The sequence below is a fragment of the Oryzias melastigma genome, linkage group LG18 (assembly GCF_002922805.2).
Source record: "Oryzias melastigma strain HK-1 linkage group LG18, ASM292280v2, whole genome shotgun sequence".
NCBI lineage: Eukaryota > Metazoa > Chordata > Actinopteri > Beloniformes > Adrianichthyidae > Oryzias > Oryzias melastigma.
Genome location: NC_050529.1, coordinates 14,708,856 through 14,728,690, shown reverse-complemented (window position 1 = coordinate 14,728,690; position 19,835 = coordinate 14,708,856). Strand labels below are relative to the sequence as shown.

Here is a 19,835-nt window from a genome sequence, read left to right as displayed (position 1 = left end):
AGCAGCAAATCTTAGTGTCCGTTACAAACAGCAGTAAACCCAGAACCCATTGTGCTTCACCGCACAGTCAGTATGGCAGAGTCTACGTTACTGCAGAGGACTTTTGCTTGATTTTGCTTTGTGGATGCTTTGTCAAAGCATAAAAAGGCTTAACAGTGATCTGCCAACACGCTAGAGGCTGCAGCAATAACTGTAAAAAGGATAATATCTGTTGAGCCGGTCTGAAGCCGGCTTTGGAGCCAAGTCGTTACCGTCTTGGCACAAAGAAGATGAGGGATTTTCATAAAAGGAGCAAAGAAGATGAAGCAAACAAACAAACCTGACTGTTGTTTCAAAAAATCATACAACATTTTAGTCACTTCAAAATAGGGTTGGGCAATATAGACTTATTTATATCACGATATAGTTTTTTTTTTCATATCAGGCGATAATGACATATATCACGATATAAATCAGCTATCTATATTTGTCAAATTTGAACGCTCTATGGCTCATAAGAGTAATCAAACAGCAGGTTATTTGGGTTTAAATATATATTGTCTGTCACACTTTAAAGTCCCCCATAACAATTTTTTTTATTTTAAAATACATACTTAGTAGGTGTTTCAATTATGATCATAAAGTTTTTAACCAAAATCCCTTAACCTAAATGTCTTAAAAAGACATTTTTAATGTTGATCTGAAGCCTCTGTTTCCAGAATCTCCTCTGAGGGGGCGTGGCTTTTGGGCATGATTCTGCATCCTGATTTTGGAGCTTGTCTCACTCTCTCGGTCCAGTTCTCATATACAGTCAACGTGCCAAACCAAACGCTAATCACCTGTTTGACACAGCGTGAGGATTTGTATGGACCTCATAAGCTCAAGTTGACCCAAACTTTACAGGATAATTACTTTTTAAGAGTGAAATACTAAAAACTGTCCACTAAAATGAGCACATTTTCAGAAATAAAAGTTGAAGCAGTTTATTTTGAGTTGAATGAGACATGAGACTTTCCCTTGTTAGTGCAGATGTCCCTGCATGAGCTCGCATGAGGCAGAATGACAGCGGTCCCTCAGTGTGTGACGAGTGTACGGTCAGCCTGTCCTTCCTCTGGCTCCTGCTCGTCTTAGATGGAGTCCAGCAGCGCAGCAAAGACCAAGAGTGACAAGGCCTGGAGGAACGTGTCGGAGGAGATCAAGAGGATTTTCCGAACAGCCGTGCTGCAGCTTCAAGAGAAGGGCACCATGAAGAGCGCTCAGGCCAAGAAATTCCTTTGCTCTGGTGAGTTTCATGTCAACTTTTTTTTTTTTCCTCAGCTTACATACTGATCTTTTTCGTTCGAAGTAGCCTCATGTGTCTGTGCCTGCTGGACCGTTCCTCACGTCTGTCATAATGTTCCTCACATGGAATTTGATCCTGTCTTCACTTCATTGGTTTTCTCTTTTAGATGTGAGCTGAATGTTAGGGCTGTGGATTGTTATTTAGGTGGTGAGCTTGTTGTTTTTTCTGTGTTCTGCACCCTGATTGGCCGTTGACCTTGTCATTCACCTATTCTGTGCCGTATCTTTTCTATAGAATGCGTTCATTTTGCCCATAAATCTTCGATCAGGATTAGATCTTTGTTTTCGTTTTACAATACTGGATTTGAATTTTGAGAGTTTAAACGGGAGAGAAAAGTGTGAAAATGTCTGAGAAAAGTGTATGCAGTGAGTAGTGAGGAGAATTACAACATCTCTCTGCAATTTTAGAGTGATAATTACATTTCCTGAAGGGTGTTTTTACCGTAGTCTGCTATATTTATGAAGATTGTGGATCTCAGGCGTCACAAATATTCATACTCTGTTTTTCTAGATCATAGATATCAGAGTATTTGTTTGCTTCAGCCCTACTGAGTGTACTGGCATTGTTGCCTTTCTGCAACTCTGATGTGAATTTTCTCCTTGCAAATGAGACTTTTCATTAGTGAGGAGCTCTCGACTGCAGAGATTATTAGAAATTATTAGTAGAAATGCAGATTTTCTGCTGTTTACCCCCCGACAGGTGTGGTTGATTCCATAATGACTCTGGTGTGACGCGACATTATTAAATGAAAAAATGAACTCCATGTGGTTTATTGGTAATTTCAAACACAAGTGTTTTCTTTCATTTCCCTTTTCTCTAGTGAGTGTTGGGCGTTTTTTTTTTTTGGCATAAGATTCAGCTTTTACTTTTTGCATGTTTTTCCTTTTATTTCTAACAAAATTTAAACTTTATATTTAGAGTAAAACTTCAAGATCATGATATATATATAGTATATACATTACCGTTCAAAAGTTTGGGATCACTTAGAAAGGTTCTTATTTTTGAAATATAAGCACTATTTTTTTCAGGTAACTTTAAATCTCCAGTTTCTTGCATAGAATAGCCTTAATTTCTAAAAACAATAGACTGGAGTTTTACAGGAATGTTTTCTTTTTCTGGCCATTTTGAGTGTTTATTCGACCCCACAAATGTGATGCTCAAGATACTCAACCTTGCCAAAGGAAGATCCGTTTTATAGTTTCTCTAACTGTTTTCAATTGTGCTATCATGATTACACAAGATATTTTCTAATCATCTGTTAGCCTATTATTTTATTAAACCAATTCAGGGAAAGAGAAGATCGGTCATCATCTGAGTTGAAATATCGTGATAGTTCACTATACCGATATTTTGTCCCACCTCTCATCACCAATAATTTCCAGAATCCGTTCAATTGATTCACCAGAGCCTGGATCGATACAATTCAAATTTTTTTATTTTTTTTATTTGATTCTTTCGATCCTCTTATTTCACTTTGATTCAGTTCAATTTAGAGTTTACACATTTAAATCAAATAAACCTTTATTTATAAAGCGCTTGTCATTCACACGTTTGTTACAAAATACATTAATAATATATATATATATATATATATATATATATATATATATATATATGTTTAGAAGATTTTCATATTAATCTGATACAGTTCATACTGTAAAATGTATTAGTAAAATTATAAAAATATTGTTAATAGCATACAGTGTTTCATGGTTTCTCAAACAGAGAAGCTCCAACAATTGGTCTGCTTCTCCTGGAGGGTGTTTCAGTTTGGCCACTAGGTGGCGATAGCGCTATTGCATTACACCTTATTCCAGAAGAAGAAGAAATATGTGTTTAGACCAAAAATAGTTACTTAAAAAAATATTTTCTTAAACAAGTTTGGAAAATTAATGCCTGTGAGTTGATAAAGATATATATTTAGTCAGCAATGTATGTTTAGGTCGACTGAGTGTTAGCATTAGTTGTCCTATAGGAAATCCCATTATACGTTAGCAACAAGCTAGCAGACTTTAGCTGTCGATCTCTACTTTATGGATTGATTATCGATCTATTAAGCTTGGATTGATTCACATTAATCAGTTTTATCAACCCAACCCTGATAATCACACAGACAATGTTTCAGTGTGAAATTTTGCACAATTTTATCCCAATTTAAATATATATATCATGCAGAGACATTACCAGCTTTACTTCCTGCTTACATAAATTCATGACAGGAACTGTTGTTTGTGATCATGTCTCCTCTGTTATATTTATTTTGTTTGGGCACATTTTCAATCCCATTGTGCTCACATTTATGAGGATAATTTGGATAATATTTTCGGAACCTTTTAGATGCTCCTGCTATTTGCCACACAAACATTCTGTTGGTCGTTACCATGCGCCCACTTTCTGTTTTTCCATTTGAAAGCCAATTAAGAGCGACCAAATGTTCCCGTTCTTCAAATGAGCACCAGAGACTGGTTTCAGAACAAAACTATTCTTGTAAAAATGTCTGATTTTAAATCAAAATGAACCTGTTCAGTGTAGTTATTTTTTATTTTTCATTTACTGATTAGAGTGTGTTGGGGGGTGGGGTTAATCAGTCATTTTTACTTTTGTGAAAAAGGAAGAATATGGCATTAATGAGAGGGTTTGTTTGTTTGTTTGTTTACTTCAGCTCCTCTCGTTTCACCCAACTGGTCATTTTTAGCACATTGTTCGTTTGGGCAGAGCCAACTCCATGCAGATTCATGCAAATGCAGGAGTGAAATCAGACATCTTCCATTTGAAGTCGCTGACTAAACTCAAGCCCATTTTCTCCTCCAAGGCTTTTGGGTTATTTATGGGTCAAAATTCCTGGTTTTATGCGTCGTCTGTTGCTAAGCTGCAGTTTGTGCTGCACATCTTTGAACAAGCACATGAAAACACGGACGCGTTTCCTTGGTTTCAGCGCTGTTACCCCTATTCATTTTAAGATTCTTTCATCTGATTTTGAATCTCACCATGGTTTCCTCAGCTGCTCCTACTTGTGTTTCCTTGAATCCTCTTAGTTCAGCTAATCATTAGCTCCTAATCAAACCCAAAACTAATTTTTGCTGTAACAGCCCCAAAATATAAATATAAACAGTTTGCCACTTCAGTCATTCAATGTCTTTATTTGTATTATATCTCAAAATTATTGCAGTCAATTAAAAAAACACACACTCTTTGATGTATGCAACATAGGAAAATGAAAAGATAAGTAAAAACAGCTCATGCCATGTCCAAAGCCTGGCTATACAAATGATTTTTTAAAAAATGACTGCCTGCTCATTTTTAATGGTAAAGGTCGATTCGATTCATTTCTGTCTCAGACAGATTGTACTTGTTGGATCGTAGGAATAGAAATCAATTAATCATCCAAAACATTAAATGACAGAGCGAAGTACACAAAACGCACGGATGAAGACAACAGAAAAACACTTTTTAAATACTGTGATTGTAGGCAGCTGTGACTGTCTTAGAGAGAAACCATGGGGTGGGGCATCCACCAACCTGCATGGAACAAAGCAGAAGAAAACCCATAACAAAAATCAATCAAGAACAATTTATGACTCTTTAATGTTTTTTACAGTAAGAGCTGAACTTGATCAAAGGGACTTAAACATGTGCAGCAGAGTATTTATCACTAGTATTGAAGAGCACAGTGTGAAGCAGATCCATGACGGCACAATTCCACATTATTTCAGCACCACGGACAGCGCTATAGATTTATCAATACACAGGATCATTGCTGCCACTGATATGCCGGCGGATTCAAACTCACACAAGCTTCAGTCATTAACACATCCGTGTGTCCGGCACACTCTCCACTCTCCTCTCTGTCGCCTAAATAACACTCACTCTTTCTCAACAAATTGCTCAATTTATGAAATCTTTATTTAACAAAAACCCAAGGAAACACCACCTGTGGAGCATTGACCCTCTAAGTATACTCTCAGATACCTTTAAATATTTACATTTTCAAGATTTTATTCATATCTGATTTACATTTTTAGGGGCATTTAGCAAAAATGCCAAATATTTAACAAACGACTTCAACTGAATTTACCTTTAAGATAGAGCTTTATTTATTTTTCCTATACTAAGAAAATTTGCAGCATTTTGGACAGCTTACAAGTTTCTGCATTGGTAGGAAGAAGATAAAAACTGATTTTTGTATATGCATATGTACTATTAATGTAAAAAAAAAAAAAAGTTAATAGTTATGAATTTATATTTCAATTGTTCTTGAAAGATGCTTAATTATTGGTTTAGAACAGGAGTCAAAAACTTTAAAGCTAACGGAACCGATTGGTCCAGTTTCTGACTGACGTTAACCCACCAAGAATTTCAAAGTCACTGTTCAGTAAAATACACTTTATTCACAGCATTTCTGTGGGGTCTTAAAAAGTCTTAAAAGCTTATTGAACTTGTGAATTTGGAAATAATACCTCAAACAGTCTTAAATTTTGACATCTAGGACTTAAAAACTGAGCTGTTTATAGGAAGGAAGCTACATTTTTGATCATAAAATGGGAATAAATGAATAAAATGGAAAATAGGTCTTAATTTTTTTATATGCATGGTCTTAAAAAGTCTGAAATGTAACTTTTAGAAACTTATAGTAACCATGTATTTATGTTTTTTATGTCAATTTAGACATATATTTATGTATAAAATATTTACAGTAATTGAATTATTATATTTTATTTGTACAGTACAACAATTTAAACATTTTTTTTACTTTAGACAGCATCACATAAAAGTTTCTTTCAAAATAAAATACACTGTTTGTCTAAAGATCCTTCTGCTGTAGCAGATTTACTTGAATAAAAATGCAAGAAAGCCAAACCAAAAGATGGTATTTTCCATCATTATGATTTTAGTGCACCTTCATCATTTACTATGAAATATAAACAGCACAAATGTAGAATCTAATTTTTCAAATAAATCTTGATGTTTTTAAGCTTAATCTAACAATAAACTACTCTTACCAATATTTTAACAGTAATGTGATATGTTAAAATTCTATACATAAATGACAAAACTTAATGTATTAAGAGAAACCAACAACAGTACTTTATTTATTGTAATGATTAGCATTTTTTGTTGTAGCCTAAGAGCCACAATGGAGGGATGAAGGAGCCGCATATGGTTGCAGAACCTTGGTTTGGAACATTATTTTGTGCCCCTCCCACATGTAAACCTGCCATTTTGTAATTACACACATTTCCTCACACATAATATAACACTTTAAAGGTTGATTAAATGCCTTGCACAGCATCTTTTAAGTGGGCATCCCCAAAACATCCCTTTGGACATGATAACAGATAGAACCTTTTCTCCATAGAGGAATGAGTCTATCGCGATAGACTTTTATTTTGAAAGTTGAAAATTTCCCTGCATTGGAATATCGCGATGCATATCGTTATCGTCTGATATGAAAAAAAGTATCGTGATATATGCCCAGTCCTCTTTGGGCTATGGAGCCTATCAAAGCAGCGAGCTGGTATTTTATGATAAATGTGAAGAAAAATAGAAAGAATTGCTACAGAGAAAAGAGTGGAGTAATAGCGAGTATCTTGCTGAAGAAGCAGGAGTTAAAGAGTTCTGTGGGGTTTTTGGGTTGAATGGGATGAATATGTCCTCTCCTGAAACTTCCACTTTTCTTTTCACACGTTGCCTTCTACCCACATAAATAAGAGGCTGAACTACGCAGGAGATCCTGGCAGGATTTCAGTCAGTGGGCTTGTGTGCTGGCTTATGTGATTTCTATCATCTTTGCCTCTTTTAAATGAGGCTCAAGAGAAATCCATCTAGTTGGAGGCTAAAAGCTTCTAAAAGCAGGCTGGTCGTGCTCTTTAAAGAGACCTAAATCCAATATTCTTCTGATTTCCGACTTTGCAGCTTGTAATCCGGCGGTGGCTTTTGTGAGAGGAAGAAGTTTTCTCTCAGAAGATGAAAGCTTGTCGTCTTCTCTTTGTCGTTTCAGCCCTGGAGGATGAGTTGGACTTTGCTCTGGGGAAACAAACGCCCGCCTTTCTCAGGAAATGCGTCTGCTACATTCGCAAGATCTCCAACTTTGACCGCTTCGCCAAAATCCCGGAGATGTCGCGCTACATGGACATCGTGGTCAGCAGCGATCGCGTCATGCGCAACCAAGAGTCCTACGAGCGCCTCCTGAAAGTCCGGGACGAGTTCATCCCCACGATTGTGGCCGCCTCCAACCTGCGCGTCTACTCCTCTGTCACCCACTGCGACATGAAGCTGGGCTACTCCCAGGAAGTGGAGAGTCACTACGTGGAGGGTCTCTGTAAGCAGTTCTACGAGGACATGGTGGACATCATCCAGGCCACCGTCCAGCAGAACTTTGACACAGAAACCGACCCTTTGTACGACGAGGTCCTGCAGCATCTGTCCCTCTGTAAGACCTACGCTGCTCTGTATGAGTACAAGGCGGAGACGCTGGATTATGTGCAGGAGTACCTGATGCCCTCCAAGGGGAGCAGGATGAGCCCTATGGTGGTGTTTGGAGGACCTTGCACTGGAAAGACCCTCCTGCTGTCCGAGGTGGCCAAACAGGTGAGCAAAAACCTCCTTTTTTGGGGTCGTATTTCCTACTTTTCTCTCACTACAAGTACTCATACTGTGCAAAACAGTATGAGGAGGCGTGTGAGTGTTCGTCCCCTCGCAGCAAACACTCTCACGACCATCTGTGCATCCACCAAGAGCCAACGCGTGCTTCATTTCCTCCGAGGCCAATCGTACACACAGCGTCTCTCAACAGCTGCTTTAAACAAGTTGCGCAAAAAATACATTTTTTCTTTACACAACGCGTGACTGCTCCCAGGTTTGTGTGTGCGTCATCTGGCAGCCTTGCAACAAAAAGATTAATCTGTGGTACTCCTCCTGGCACAAAAAATGCTTATTTCAGAGTGTTCAGGACATTCAAGTTTTATTTACAAGCTGACTATCTTAATTGTACACACAACAAACGTTTTACACAAATTTAAGCTAGTGTGGGTACAAATCAAATCTGTTGCTTAGGCGTAAACGGATCATTAAGAGAAGAGCTTCAGGGAAAGCCAGCCCACAAAAACCAGCTGATATATGACACGGCTCTTTATCGCCAGTAAACAGACGCGCATGATAAGGCTGGTTTATATGCAATCTGTTTTTGGCCTGCAGTTTTCCAGCCTTTTAAAAGAAAACAAAGTGAGTTTTTCATTTGACAAAGCTGCTCTCACCTGCAGTCAAGCTGCTATTTCTATTGTGATTTTCCAAACTAGATGGTGCTGAGTGTGTAAAAACATACAGGTCTGTCTCCAGCTGGTTGGGCTGCAGGTGGTCTGTGATTACACAACAGCATATAGCTGCTACAGCGGACTAAATATAGACATTTATTTTTGTTGGACCATTAATCATCTTCTCCATTGTTCTCAGCACAAAAAAACCAATATCAACGTTCTTTCCTGTTTGTGTTTCGCTCAAACTTTTTTTATGAAGTTTGTCTCTGAAGACGAATCATTGTTTATTTTCACACACAATGGAAGGTGTGGAGTTATCAGATTTCTAAGCTCAACATGATTGATCCAGAACTTTTTTGAGCCTGATTTTTTAGAGACCTCTAGTAAAGAGCACAAAATGTGCACATTCAAATAGATTGCTCCTGCCATTTCTTTACGTTTGGACCTGATGCACGTTCAAGAACGGGTCGAACATGGAGAGAGAGAGAGAGAGAGAGAGAAATTATTAATGTACGTTTTAAACAAATGTGTCTAAATGTGTAAACTCCAAATTGAATTGAATTGAGTGCCTTGAAAGAATTGAAAAAAATCAGAATCAAATCAGTCCAGACTCTGGCGAATCAATCGAATAAATTTTGGACATCATATGCAATATCCAGCCCTAGCTGATTGGTCAAAGTTCAAGTGGTTTAGCTTTCAATGCGGTTTCTATGAATGCAGAGTTTATACAGAGAGCCTGAAAATGATCAAAGGAACTTGCTTAGTGACTCACAAATGCAAAAGTTTTAAATTTGGAAGCACTATTGTAAGAGTAGGGTTCGGCACATACTTTATACATCATACACACACCATAGATCCTGTGATGGACTGGAGAACCATCTAGGGTGAACCCTGCCATGGGCCCCAGTGACCCCATGACCCCAAGAGGGAATAAAGGTTTCGAAAATGGATGGATGGAGCAGAAAGTTTATTTACATAAAATAAAATTGGACTTGATGAAGGCCGTGGTGCAGAGGTAGAACGGTTGACCTCTGATTGAAAGACTGCAGGTTTGGTTTTCACTCTACTGCTCCATGTATTGAAGTGTCCTTGGGAGAGACTCTGAACCACACATTGCTCCTGGTGGTTATAGGTTAGTGCCAGTGTAATGCTTCATTAGAAATGGGCTTCCAACATAAACTATGACTTCTAGGGCTTCTGCGTTCAATACTCTCGCGTTCACACACCGCTACGCTAGATTTTAGTCTGTTTTCAGGCTATGTAGAAAACACGCTGCAACTGAATGCACGCTGAAAGTTAAACCAGTTGACCACCGATCAATCAGAGACTCAGCTTTGGTAGTGACATATGGGTAGTGTACTTTTTAAAACAAGGAAGTGCCAAGAGGTTGAAAATCGATCATGGTGGACAAATTAATAAATGCATTTTGTGCCCAGACAGAATTATTTAACAAGTCTTTCATATATCAGAATAGAGCTGTCAAAGTAAAATCCTGGTGCAAAATTACAAGATCTGTTCCGCTTTGACATTTCAAACCAAGCCTCTTCCAACTGTAAGTACATATGCTCAGGTAGCGACAGACCTACAGTATGTTAACACCATTTCTAAAAGCACGTTCAAAAAACCATGTTCAGCTCATTCTGGAATGCGCCACACATGCTGTGGAGCCGGCATCAATGTGTAAATGTGTATGTAGATAAGTGAACTGTACAGCACTTTGGGGCCTCAAGGTGAATAAGCAAAAAAACGTAATATCACAAGAAGTACTTTTACGGGGGCGTAAAATAAGTACAGCTGGAAAAACAAGATCGCTAGATGAGGTTTGGAGAGTTAGTGCTCAGAATAAAATATTGGCTAATAGAACAGGTGGGGCGCCAACATAAAAAATCTCTCTGACCCATATCACTTACTTCCTATGAGGAGCAGATAACTTGGAACTGAGGTACTTCTAGAACAAGCGAAATAGTCTGCAGCTCTTGCAGACTATTTGACATCTGTTCTGTTTTCTGAGACAAAATGCTAAGATGCCCATAGCAGCTGGTCAGCACTGTGTCATGACTGGCAATAGTCAATAATGCCCTGGCAGGAGGGGTCGAAGATGGCGTACAGGTGGTGGTAAGCACTCTTAATCCCAGTTGCCCTTCAGTGAAGCAGCTGAGGCTGGAAACATATGAAAGGGCTCAGCAAGAAAAGGCTCGCACTGGAGGAAAGTACCAGTCTGCATACTCTGCAGTCAAGTTACAAATGTCACGTTGGATTAAAAATATGTATTAAAACACCCGGTTTCACATCAACATTTTACTTCTGCAGGAGTGTCAAGATTGCACTGCTGCACCTTTCATTCCGAAGCGATTACTCTTTCAGTCTCTTTTCATGCTGCTTGTACCTCATCCTCTCAACTATAGCGACCACTTTTTTTGTATGTAGTTTTGCAGTGTACACCTCTGTTTTAGTCAAGCTAAACGCTCAATACCGCAGCAGCAAGCCTATTCTATATATTCTGTTTGGCAAGTGACATTGCATGTGTTGGATTGATCTGTGTACATCAACTCCACCCAATTTGAGGTTAATTTAAGATAGAAAAGCTCATATTGCAATATTCACCAATGACAAATCAATCAAGTTTACTGCATTGTTTTGACTTCTTTTCAAGCCACAAAAGTACTGCTACAGATGAAGGGAAGAGGAATTCTTGGTGATTTTACGGAGGAGCTGCAAGATTCCGTATGAAACGCAACTTATAATGAGCTGTGATTCTGTGGGATCTCTCGTGGCGTCCGCTGTGCTGCGCTCAGGATAGCCACTTCCTACCAAGAAGCGCATTTAATTTGAAAGAAGTGTTTCCACTGCAGTTTTGCGAAAAATGTCTATTTCTATATGCTCCAAAAAACACCTCCTCTAAGCGCAAAACTTTTTATTTGTCTTAATGCAAGTTTTTTTTTAATTGTGGTGTTTACATTAAAAATTTATTATCGAAAATCTAATTTGCAAAATGTCATAATTAATGGAAACACAGCTAGTTACTAGAGTTAAGCATGACTACACTCCACCTATCAGGTTTTTCCTCTTCTGTTTTTCTTCTTGAAAAAAGTCACTTATTTTACAATTTTCCATACCTGTAAAACTAATACATTTGACTAACGTGACTCAAGTTGGAATAAAGATTTATCTATTTACGTATAGCCAGAAGTAGGCGGTGATAGAAAAAAACAATACTCACCCTTTTTGATCACGTTGTCATCACCATCTGTGTGTTTCACAGAGAAACCTCTTTTGTTCTTCTTTTATCTGCTTTTACTTACATTTAAAACCGGATGTAGCTGTCAGTGGTTACGTTTGAGCGGAAGCCAATGGCTTTGAGTGGCTCAGTTTCCTGCGCTAATCTGGACACAGTGCCACTCGTCCCTAGTGGTGGAAGTGTGTAATGGCAGTTACAAATGACTGAAAGATTGCGACTTGGGAACACTTGATCATGTGTTCGATTAAACGGCAGGAGCCGGTAGCGCTTGGGAATTAGGTGGTGGCGGCCCCCATCAAATTCTCTAAGCATGAAAAACCCTGATTTACAAATCTTTAGTCAATCAGGCCCTATGAGTAAATGTTGTAAGCAGTCATTGGTTGATCTAATGATTTAATGGGATTCTAAAATATGGATCTCAAGCGTGTTTATTTATCAAGAGCAAATTTGAGTTACTACTGGCTCATAGTTTTGCTTCTGCTTTAGTGTTTATACTTCACAAACATTTTGCAAAACTGTAAGATTTATATGAATCACATTCAAGTGTGTATAATTCTTCATCAAATGTCTGGCCTTATGTCTTTTCCCTCTTTCCAGATCTGATCTTTGTAGCTCACACTGAAAACCATGAAAGCTAGTTAAACATATTTACATTGCAAATAATTCCTAATCTATCTCCCCACCTCTTCAAACCCACTCAAAGCTAAAACTGGAGTTGGAGTCATGAATATCGTCCCAAAAGTGTCAGATAACATTGTTATTCTTCCTGAAATCTCAGCTGGGCCGTTTATTGAATTTATTAGGCATAATATTATCATGGAATAATTAAATGAATTAGTTCAATATTTGAATTGCATGAACTCTAACAGGGATTCTATGTGATATTTTTGTCTTGACAGGCCTACACATGGCTGCAGAAAGAATTGGGACCAGAAACAGACCCAGTGGTTATTGTTCGCTTTATTGGCTCCAGCCAACTCTCTACAGACCTACGAACTCTCCTCCAGAGCATCTGTGAACAGATCGCAATAAACTACCGCTGCCTGATTCACTTTTTGCCTAACAAGATTCAGGAGATGAGGGAGCTTTTGATTAACCTATTAGGAGAATCATCGTTCCATAGACCCCTGGTAATCGTTCTGGACTCCTTGGAGCAACTTTCAGATGCAGACGAAGCTCGCAAACTGTGGTGGCTTCCCATACACCTGCCTCGCACAGTCCGCATTGTTGTTTCAACGCTGCCAAACAAGCACGGCATCTTGCAGAAGCTACGCCACCTCATACATGATGATGGATATTATGTGGAGCTAATCCAGAGGGACCGAAAAGCCTGCAGCCAAATGTTGAAACAGCAATTACTTGGGGTGAAAAGAAAAGTTACCTCCGGCCAGCAAATCTATGTGAATGAGGCACTGGCAAAGTGTACCTTGCCGATGTTTGTCAACCTCATTTATAGAGAAGTAGTTCATTGGAGGTCTCATAAAGATGTGGATGATAAGTCCCTTTGCTCCACAGTGCATGAGAGTATAGAGCAGCTATTTTACTCTGTGGAGAACAAACTGGGCCAACGATTTGTCTTCCGAGCTCTGGGGTACATCACCATGGCAAAAGCTGGGCTAACTGAGGTTGAGCTTGAAGACATCCTGTCCCTTGACAATATAGTTCTAGGTGATGTCATTGTGGCAACATACCTAAAAAACCCTCTCAGGATCTCCTACGACTTGGTTGCAAAGCTCAGAGAAGAGCTTGAGGGGTATCTGATAGAAAGGCAGGTGCGGAACATCACATTGTTGGTTTGGGCCAACCGGCATCTCCATCTCATTGCCCAGAAGCTGTACCTCAGCAATGAGGAGGACGTGCATCAAATGCACAGCCTCTTGGCTGAGTATTTTTTAGGAGCATGGGCAGGTGGTAGGAAGAAGATTTTTACCTACGATAACAACCATTTCACCTCCCTCAACATTTCTCACCACAAAAACCCTCATCATCAACAATCCCATGAGAAGGCGTCCTCTGATAAATACTCGTATGACAGACAGACTCCCGAGCAGCCGTGGGTGTTCCAGTGCAACCTTTTGGAGCCTGACATTTTCTTCGTAAATCACAGAAAGATGACGGAGCTGGTGTACCACCTTACAAGAAGTGGACGGACAGATGACCTCATGTTTGGGGTCATCATGAATTTCAGCTGGCTCTATACCATGATCAAGATTGGCCAATTTGAAAAGGCTTTGACAGACATTGACCTTGCTTACAGCTGTTCCCAAGAAAAAGAGCTCAAATTTCTGGCTGCCACTCTCCGTAGTGTAAAAGTAAAAGTGCTAAAAAACCCTGCATCCTTGTCTGCAGAACTGCAACAAAGACTTCTGCCGGTTGTCGCCTCACTACCCAAACTCAGACACCTTCTCTTGGAGTGTGACAAAGATGGCCCAAAGTACTGCTCTATAATGCCCCTCCATTCATCAATGGATGTCACCTACAGCCCAGAAAGACTTCCTCTTTGTTCAAGCTACATGCAAATTGTGGAAATCTTGCCCACTCTTGCCCTGAACATAGTCATTGTAGCATTGGAGGATGGGTCCGTTAGTACTTGGGACGTAGAAAGCAGGCAACTCCTCCGCCAGATTGACACTGCCAGATCGGTTGTGCTAGGAATCAGACTAACCTCTGATGAGAAATATCTGGTCGTAGCTACGACCAAGAATACTTTACTCATCTATGATAACCACAAATCCTGCCTTTTGTCAGAGGTTGAAATTAAAGGGTCCAAGCACAGTGGTGTCAGTGGTGGGGTCGCTTTCATCAATGGTTTCACCCTGTCTACTCATCATGCACTTGCTTGGCTTGAAGCTAGCAAAGATGTGAACGTAATTGACCTCCTATATGGCTGGCCCCTCTACCAGTTCCATTGCTGGTATGAGGTGACGTGTGTCCAGTGCTCACCAGATGGAATGTATGCCTTCTGTGGCCAGTACCTCAACACTACATCCATCTTTAACTTAGGAAATGGGGACAAGCTGGCCACTGTGACATCTGAGTTTTCTGGAGGGTTTGTCAAGTCCATTCTTGTACTTGACACCCTTAACCAAATGGTAATGATAGACAATGAAGGAAGTTTGTCAGTATGGAGTACTAAAGAGATAACCAACCCAAAGCTCATGGAGGATTATGATTGTAGAGGAGATGATAGTGAAGTGGTCGGTATCGAGTTATCTGAAGACCAGCGGTCTATCCTGATTTGCAAAGCTAGGAGTATAGAGGTTCTTGACACAAAAGTGTGGAAAATGGTTGAGAAGTTCAAAGCAAAACGTACTGAACGCTTTGTGGCTGCTGTTCTCTCCAAGAATGGACAGAGTATTGTCGCCTCCATGGAGAACACGTCCTCCATCTTTGTCTGGAGGAGGGACAGTGGACAGTGCATGGCGAGTTTGATCGAGATCTCAGGGGCTATTGTTAAGCTCATCAAATCTGTTCACCACAATTTGCTCCTCTCTGTTGCCAGCAGTGGAGTTCTATCAGTTTGGGACATCGACATAATCACCGCCATGTCTAACATTGACAAAACAGGCAAGAAGATCCAGACCTTGCAACTGTCTGGCCGAGAGGATTACGTGTTTACAATGGATGGCTCTGAAGCTGTCCACAAGTGGAACTTTAACACCGGCTTTATTGAGGTGGTCTTCAAGCACGAGGGCACAGTGGAGAACTGTGTCCTCACTTCCTCAGGGGACCTCATGGTGACTTCTGACGACAAGTCCAGTCAGTATATCTGGCAAACCAATACTGGAGAAAACATCTTTCGCATCAATGGACAGAGAATATCCCAGCTGCTAATCACCCATAATGACCAGTTTGTGGTGTCCCTATGTGAGCAGAACGCTTCTAGAGTCTGGAGACTTGCTACAGGGCACAAAGTATGCAACATCTTAGTACTGCTCCAGAATGCAGTGATAACAACGGCAAACACTTTCCTTGTGGGAACGTCTAAAAATAAGCTACTTGCTGTTAGCCTGTGGTCAGGGAGTGTGTCAAAGAAGTTTGTCTGTGATGATGGCATCACCATTGTCAACTTCAGGCTCATACCCGACTGCCCCGACTGTGTGGTCTTCATCACCTCTACCGAAACCGTCTTTATTTGGAGTGTGGCGGACGAGTCTGTGTGTAGACGAGTCCAGCTTCCAACCAACTTCCTCAAAAACCTCGAGGACTTTCAGATTTCCCCCAACGGAAAATTAGGAATAGTTTCCAAAGGTGATGAGAGTATTAACGTCCTTGACCTTCACAGCGGCAAGTTAAGGCTTGTTCATGCTGCCGGCATAATCTGGCGTCAGAAATTATCGAGAGATGGACGCTATTTGGTTTACGTTTGCTTCCGTAACTGTGATGAGGACGACGATGCTGGAGTAGTGTCCAATCTGATAGTGATGCGTCTTGCTGACGGCAAGAGCATTGGAACATGCTCTCTTTACAAGACCCCAACCTTCCTTGCTCTCTCCCAGCGAGCGCTAAACATCATCATCGGCTTTGAGGATGGCAGCATCGGCACATACACAGTTGTCGATCGAGTGGATGCTGCTCTCAAAATTAAGATAGCCACCTCCAACAGCCGACAGATCGTCAACAACGCCTCCCAGAAGGTGCGACCCAAATGTGTGAACCATTCCTTTAAGAGCATTGCTGACTGTGTCTGGAGGGAGTCAACGGAAGTCTTCTCCAGGGACAGCCCCAGCAACGTCTCGGACTCTGGAGAGGGTGAGTCCACAACACCTACGAAAAAGGCTGAACTGCTCCAGTGAGGAGCAGAGAGAAGAGGAGTTAAAGAAGTCTTTTCAGGGGGCGGGTGGGAGACGTGTCACAAATCTCAGAATCTCTGGGGTAGCAGTTGATTCTTGTTTACAGCCAAGTGATTCAGCTGCAAATTTCAGGCCTGTGGGTGGTCAATAGGCCGACCATTTTAACGCTGCATACAAATGATGTATTACTTCCAACTTCAGATGTTCTTTATGTTAGTTTTACACAAGAAGACTGTTAAAAAATACTGTTTTACAGAAGAAAAAAATGTAAACTCTGTAAGGTCTTAGTTTGCCATTATGTGTCCTTTTGCATTTGAAGAACTAAGCTATGATTCAGATTTGTTGGTCAAACATTTTCATAGCCATTCCAGCGATCTTAGCTACTGTCATTGACTTTATTTACATTGTACACACAAAGCCATATTGTTCTTGAGAGTATATTTATGTTTGTATTAACCGCTGGCAGTACTGTACAAAAAAAAAAGAACTTTGAACATATGTACATATCTCTTTTCGGCTGCTGCAACATGTGCAACTCCTTAAAATGTTACGTTGTGCTTAATGCAATCAAAGTGAGTGCCTGGAAATAAAAATGTTCCTTATGTGCATATTACAAGATAATGAAAATGCAGGGACTTTGTAAACACACTATACGCACCATTGCATAATACTTGCAATCCAGTCGACATCAGGAGCGATTGATGGCATTTCTTTCTGGAGTGAGAGCTGTAGGGATTTCTTGGAACGGGTTATGTGAATTTAAAGTGAGTTGACCTGCAGTTCCATTCGTTTGTGTGCGGTTCATTTTTAAGGGAAACACCACTATAGAGCAAACAGTGTAGCATAGCACCATACACATTTGAGCCTTAACCAGTGTACTTGCTTTAGGTTTTGTGGAGTTAGTTCAGATGTTTCAGTGTAGGAGGACAGAGTGAGTTTTCTTTCTGCAACAAATCAGCTGTGTGAACATATGTACAAGTTTTTTCAGTAGATGGAAGCACTTTAGGAAATGTTTGTGAAAATAATGCTTGGTTTATTCAGAATAAATAACATTTTAATTGTTTAAAAAAAACTAGGTAGTTAGTCTGTTGACAGAGACACAGTAGATCCTTGCAGGCTTACTTGAAATGCTGCAATCGCCCTACATATGCCAGTTTTGAATAATACATGAAGATCCTGTCATCTTAACAACATACTTCAAAGAGGAGCCATTTGGAAATCTATCAGAATTAAATTGGGGTCAAGAAAATGACAGAGACATAGTGTCAAAAAACGCTGTCAAAGCCAGAAGTCTTATCACGTAATAAAGGAAATGAGAAATATATTTTCAGTATTAAAAATCTCAAGACAAAAGATATGTGGGATAACAAGCAACTAAAAACATATTAGACTTTCTAAGCACAAGTTCAAAGAAAACCACTTCAAATGTTTGTCTAAGTTTTGGAGATAGTATACCAGCTTTGTCCAAAGGTTTGTGCTTAAAGAAATCATCAGTTTACCAGAGTTAGTTCTATGACATAAGTCAGGTCAGTTTTACATTTATAACCAGAGGATAGGTTGTCCCTCTAAATAGAACCAAGTCTGATTTCAATAGGGCTTCGCTGGTTTCTCACACAAGTTTTGCTCAATTAAATCAACCAGTTCCTGTTAATATGAAGCTAAAATTTGGCTTTCATGTCCCAAACTGACCTGTGATACATTTTGCTAGTCTTTAGCAAGATACTTCATGTCTAGAATAGATCTAGCCCCAAATCTCTAATCAATAACCCATGTGGTCCAACTACAAATATTTGCTGTTGTATTCCGGAAGTGGCTGTTTGATATTGAAACAGTGAAACCAACTGGGATCAATAAAGTCTTGTGGTTTTGTTGAAATTCTTTTTCTGCTTAAATAGAAGAAAACAAAAAACATGTAGTCAAAAAAGGATAGACTTGTATCGCCAATGTACGTTAATGGACAGCCAACATGGTTTCTATACATTCAGTGATCATGCCATATATTCCAGATACGATATCATCTAATCCTGGCCTTTCTTTAAATTGATCAATAGACGTGCTGATGATTTATTAGTCACCTGTCAATCAAAATCTTCTATTTGTGCACAAATTTAATGATAAATATGAAAGACTTATCAGGCCAAAAAAATTGCAGTGCTATTTATACATATGAAACACTTAATACGTGTCTTCATTTTTTGTTGTTCAGTTTAAGTATTTCAGATTTAAATCTTTTTACCAAAATGCCCTTGAGATTGCTTATGAAACTGACCCGGCTCCATTTTCTTTAGTTTACAAATTCTCATTCTGGAAGTCAAAGAGTATTTGCTTGGTGCATGCTAGCTAGCTGTGAGGCTAAGCCTTATCGTGCCATTTTCACAACGTATGGCATAATATAAGGTAAAAAATAAACACACATCAGTTGGCTTTTTTTTTTAGGATCTGTTGCGCATAACAGATATACTATTTTTACTTTTTTTATTTTAATTTATGCTAAAGGTACATCTTAGGTACTGTTTTTACATCTGTTGTCAGATAAGTGCACATTACTTTTTCTCCAACTGGCAACACGATGCAACGCACATTGTCAAGATTGTCCACAAGGATACCTTCAACCGGATCGTCATTTGGAAGTTTCTTGGACTATAGCACACACGGTGAATATGTCGTGCAGAGGTGGTATTTTGTGGATTAAGACTAGCAGAGATAATGGTCAGCCGACAATCTTAAAAAAATAGATAAAAAATCTGGATCTGTGACAAGAATAACTGAAACACGAATTGTATCTAGCTTCTACGAGTCCAATTGACTCACGATCGATGACAGAAAAAGTCGACGTGTACACTCTTTTTAAGGGCTAGCCATCTTATTGTATGTTTACAAGTTAGTAATAGTTCAGAAAAAAAATGCCCTTGGATGCTTTCAAACTGGGTAGCAGCACCAAGCTTTAAATTTCCCCACCAAGTTAAAAGAAAAGAAAAGATATTCTAATATGTAATTGCCAAAGTTCCTACTATAATTTTTCCTTTTTGTTGACGGTCTGATTCGTTTTTGAGGCTTGTACTGTAATTATATTGTTACCAAATGGTTTTAAGTGTTGACTGTGATTATGTTATGATAGAGAAAACATCTTTGCTAACGGTAAAAAAAAAGTTTAAAAAGAAATCCTCTTCTATTATATTGGAATGCCAGTTTCAAAGTATATTTGAATGTGTCCATATGGAAGCCAGTAA

The 19,835-nt window shown here is 39.4% G+C and overlaps 1 protein-coding gene across 3 annotated transcripts in view; it reads left to right on the top strand.

The window, feature by feature from the left end:
* Window positions 1-19,425, top strand: part of LOC112155883 (NACHT and WD repeat domain-containing protein 2) — a 66,482-nt gene extending 47,057 nt beyond the window's left edge. For all 3 annotated transcript variants that reach the window (XM_024287908.2, XM_024287905.2, XM_024287906.2), the window contains exons 6-8: window positions 1,111-1,261; window positions 7,320-7,909; window positions 12,712-19,425. In XM_024287908.2, coding sequence (XP_024143676.1) covers window positions 1,111-1,261; window positions 7,320-7,909; window positions 12,712-16,608 — 4,638 coding nt within the window. In that variant the 3' untranslated portion in view covers window positions 16,609-19,425. The remainder of the gene's footprint in view (window positions 1-1,110; window positions 1,262-7,319; window positions 7,910-12,711) is intronic.
* The last annotated feature ends 410 nt before the right edge of the window (window positions 19,426-19,835 follow it).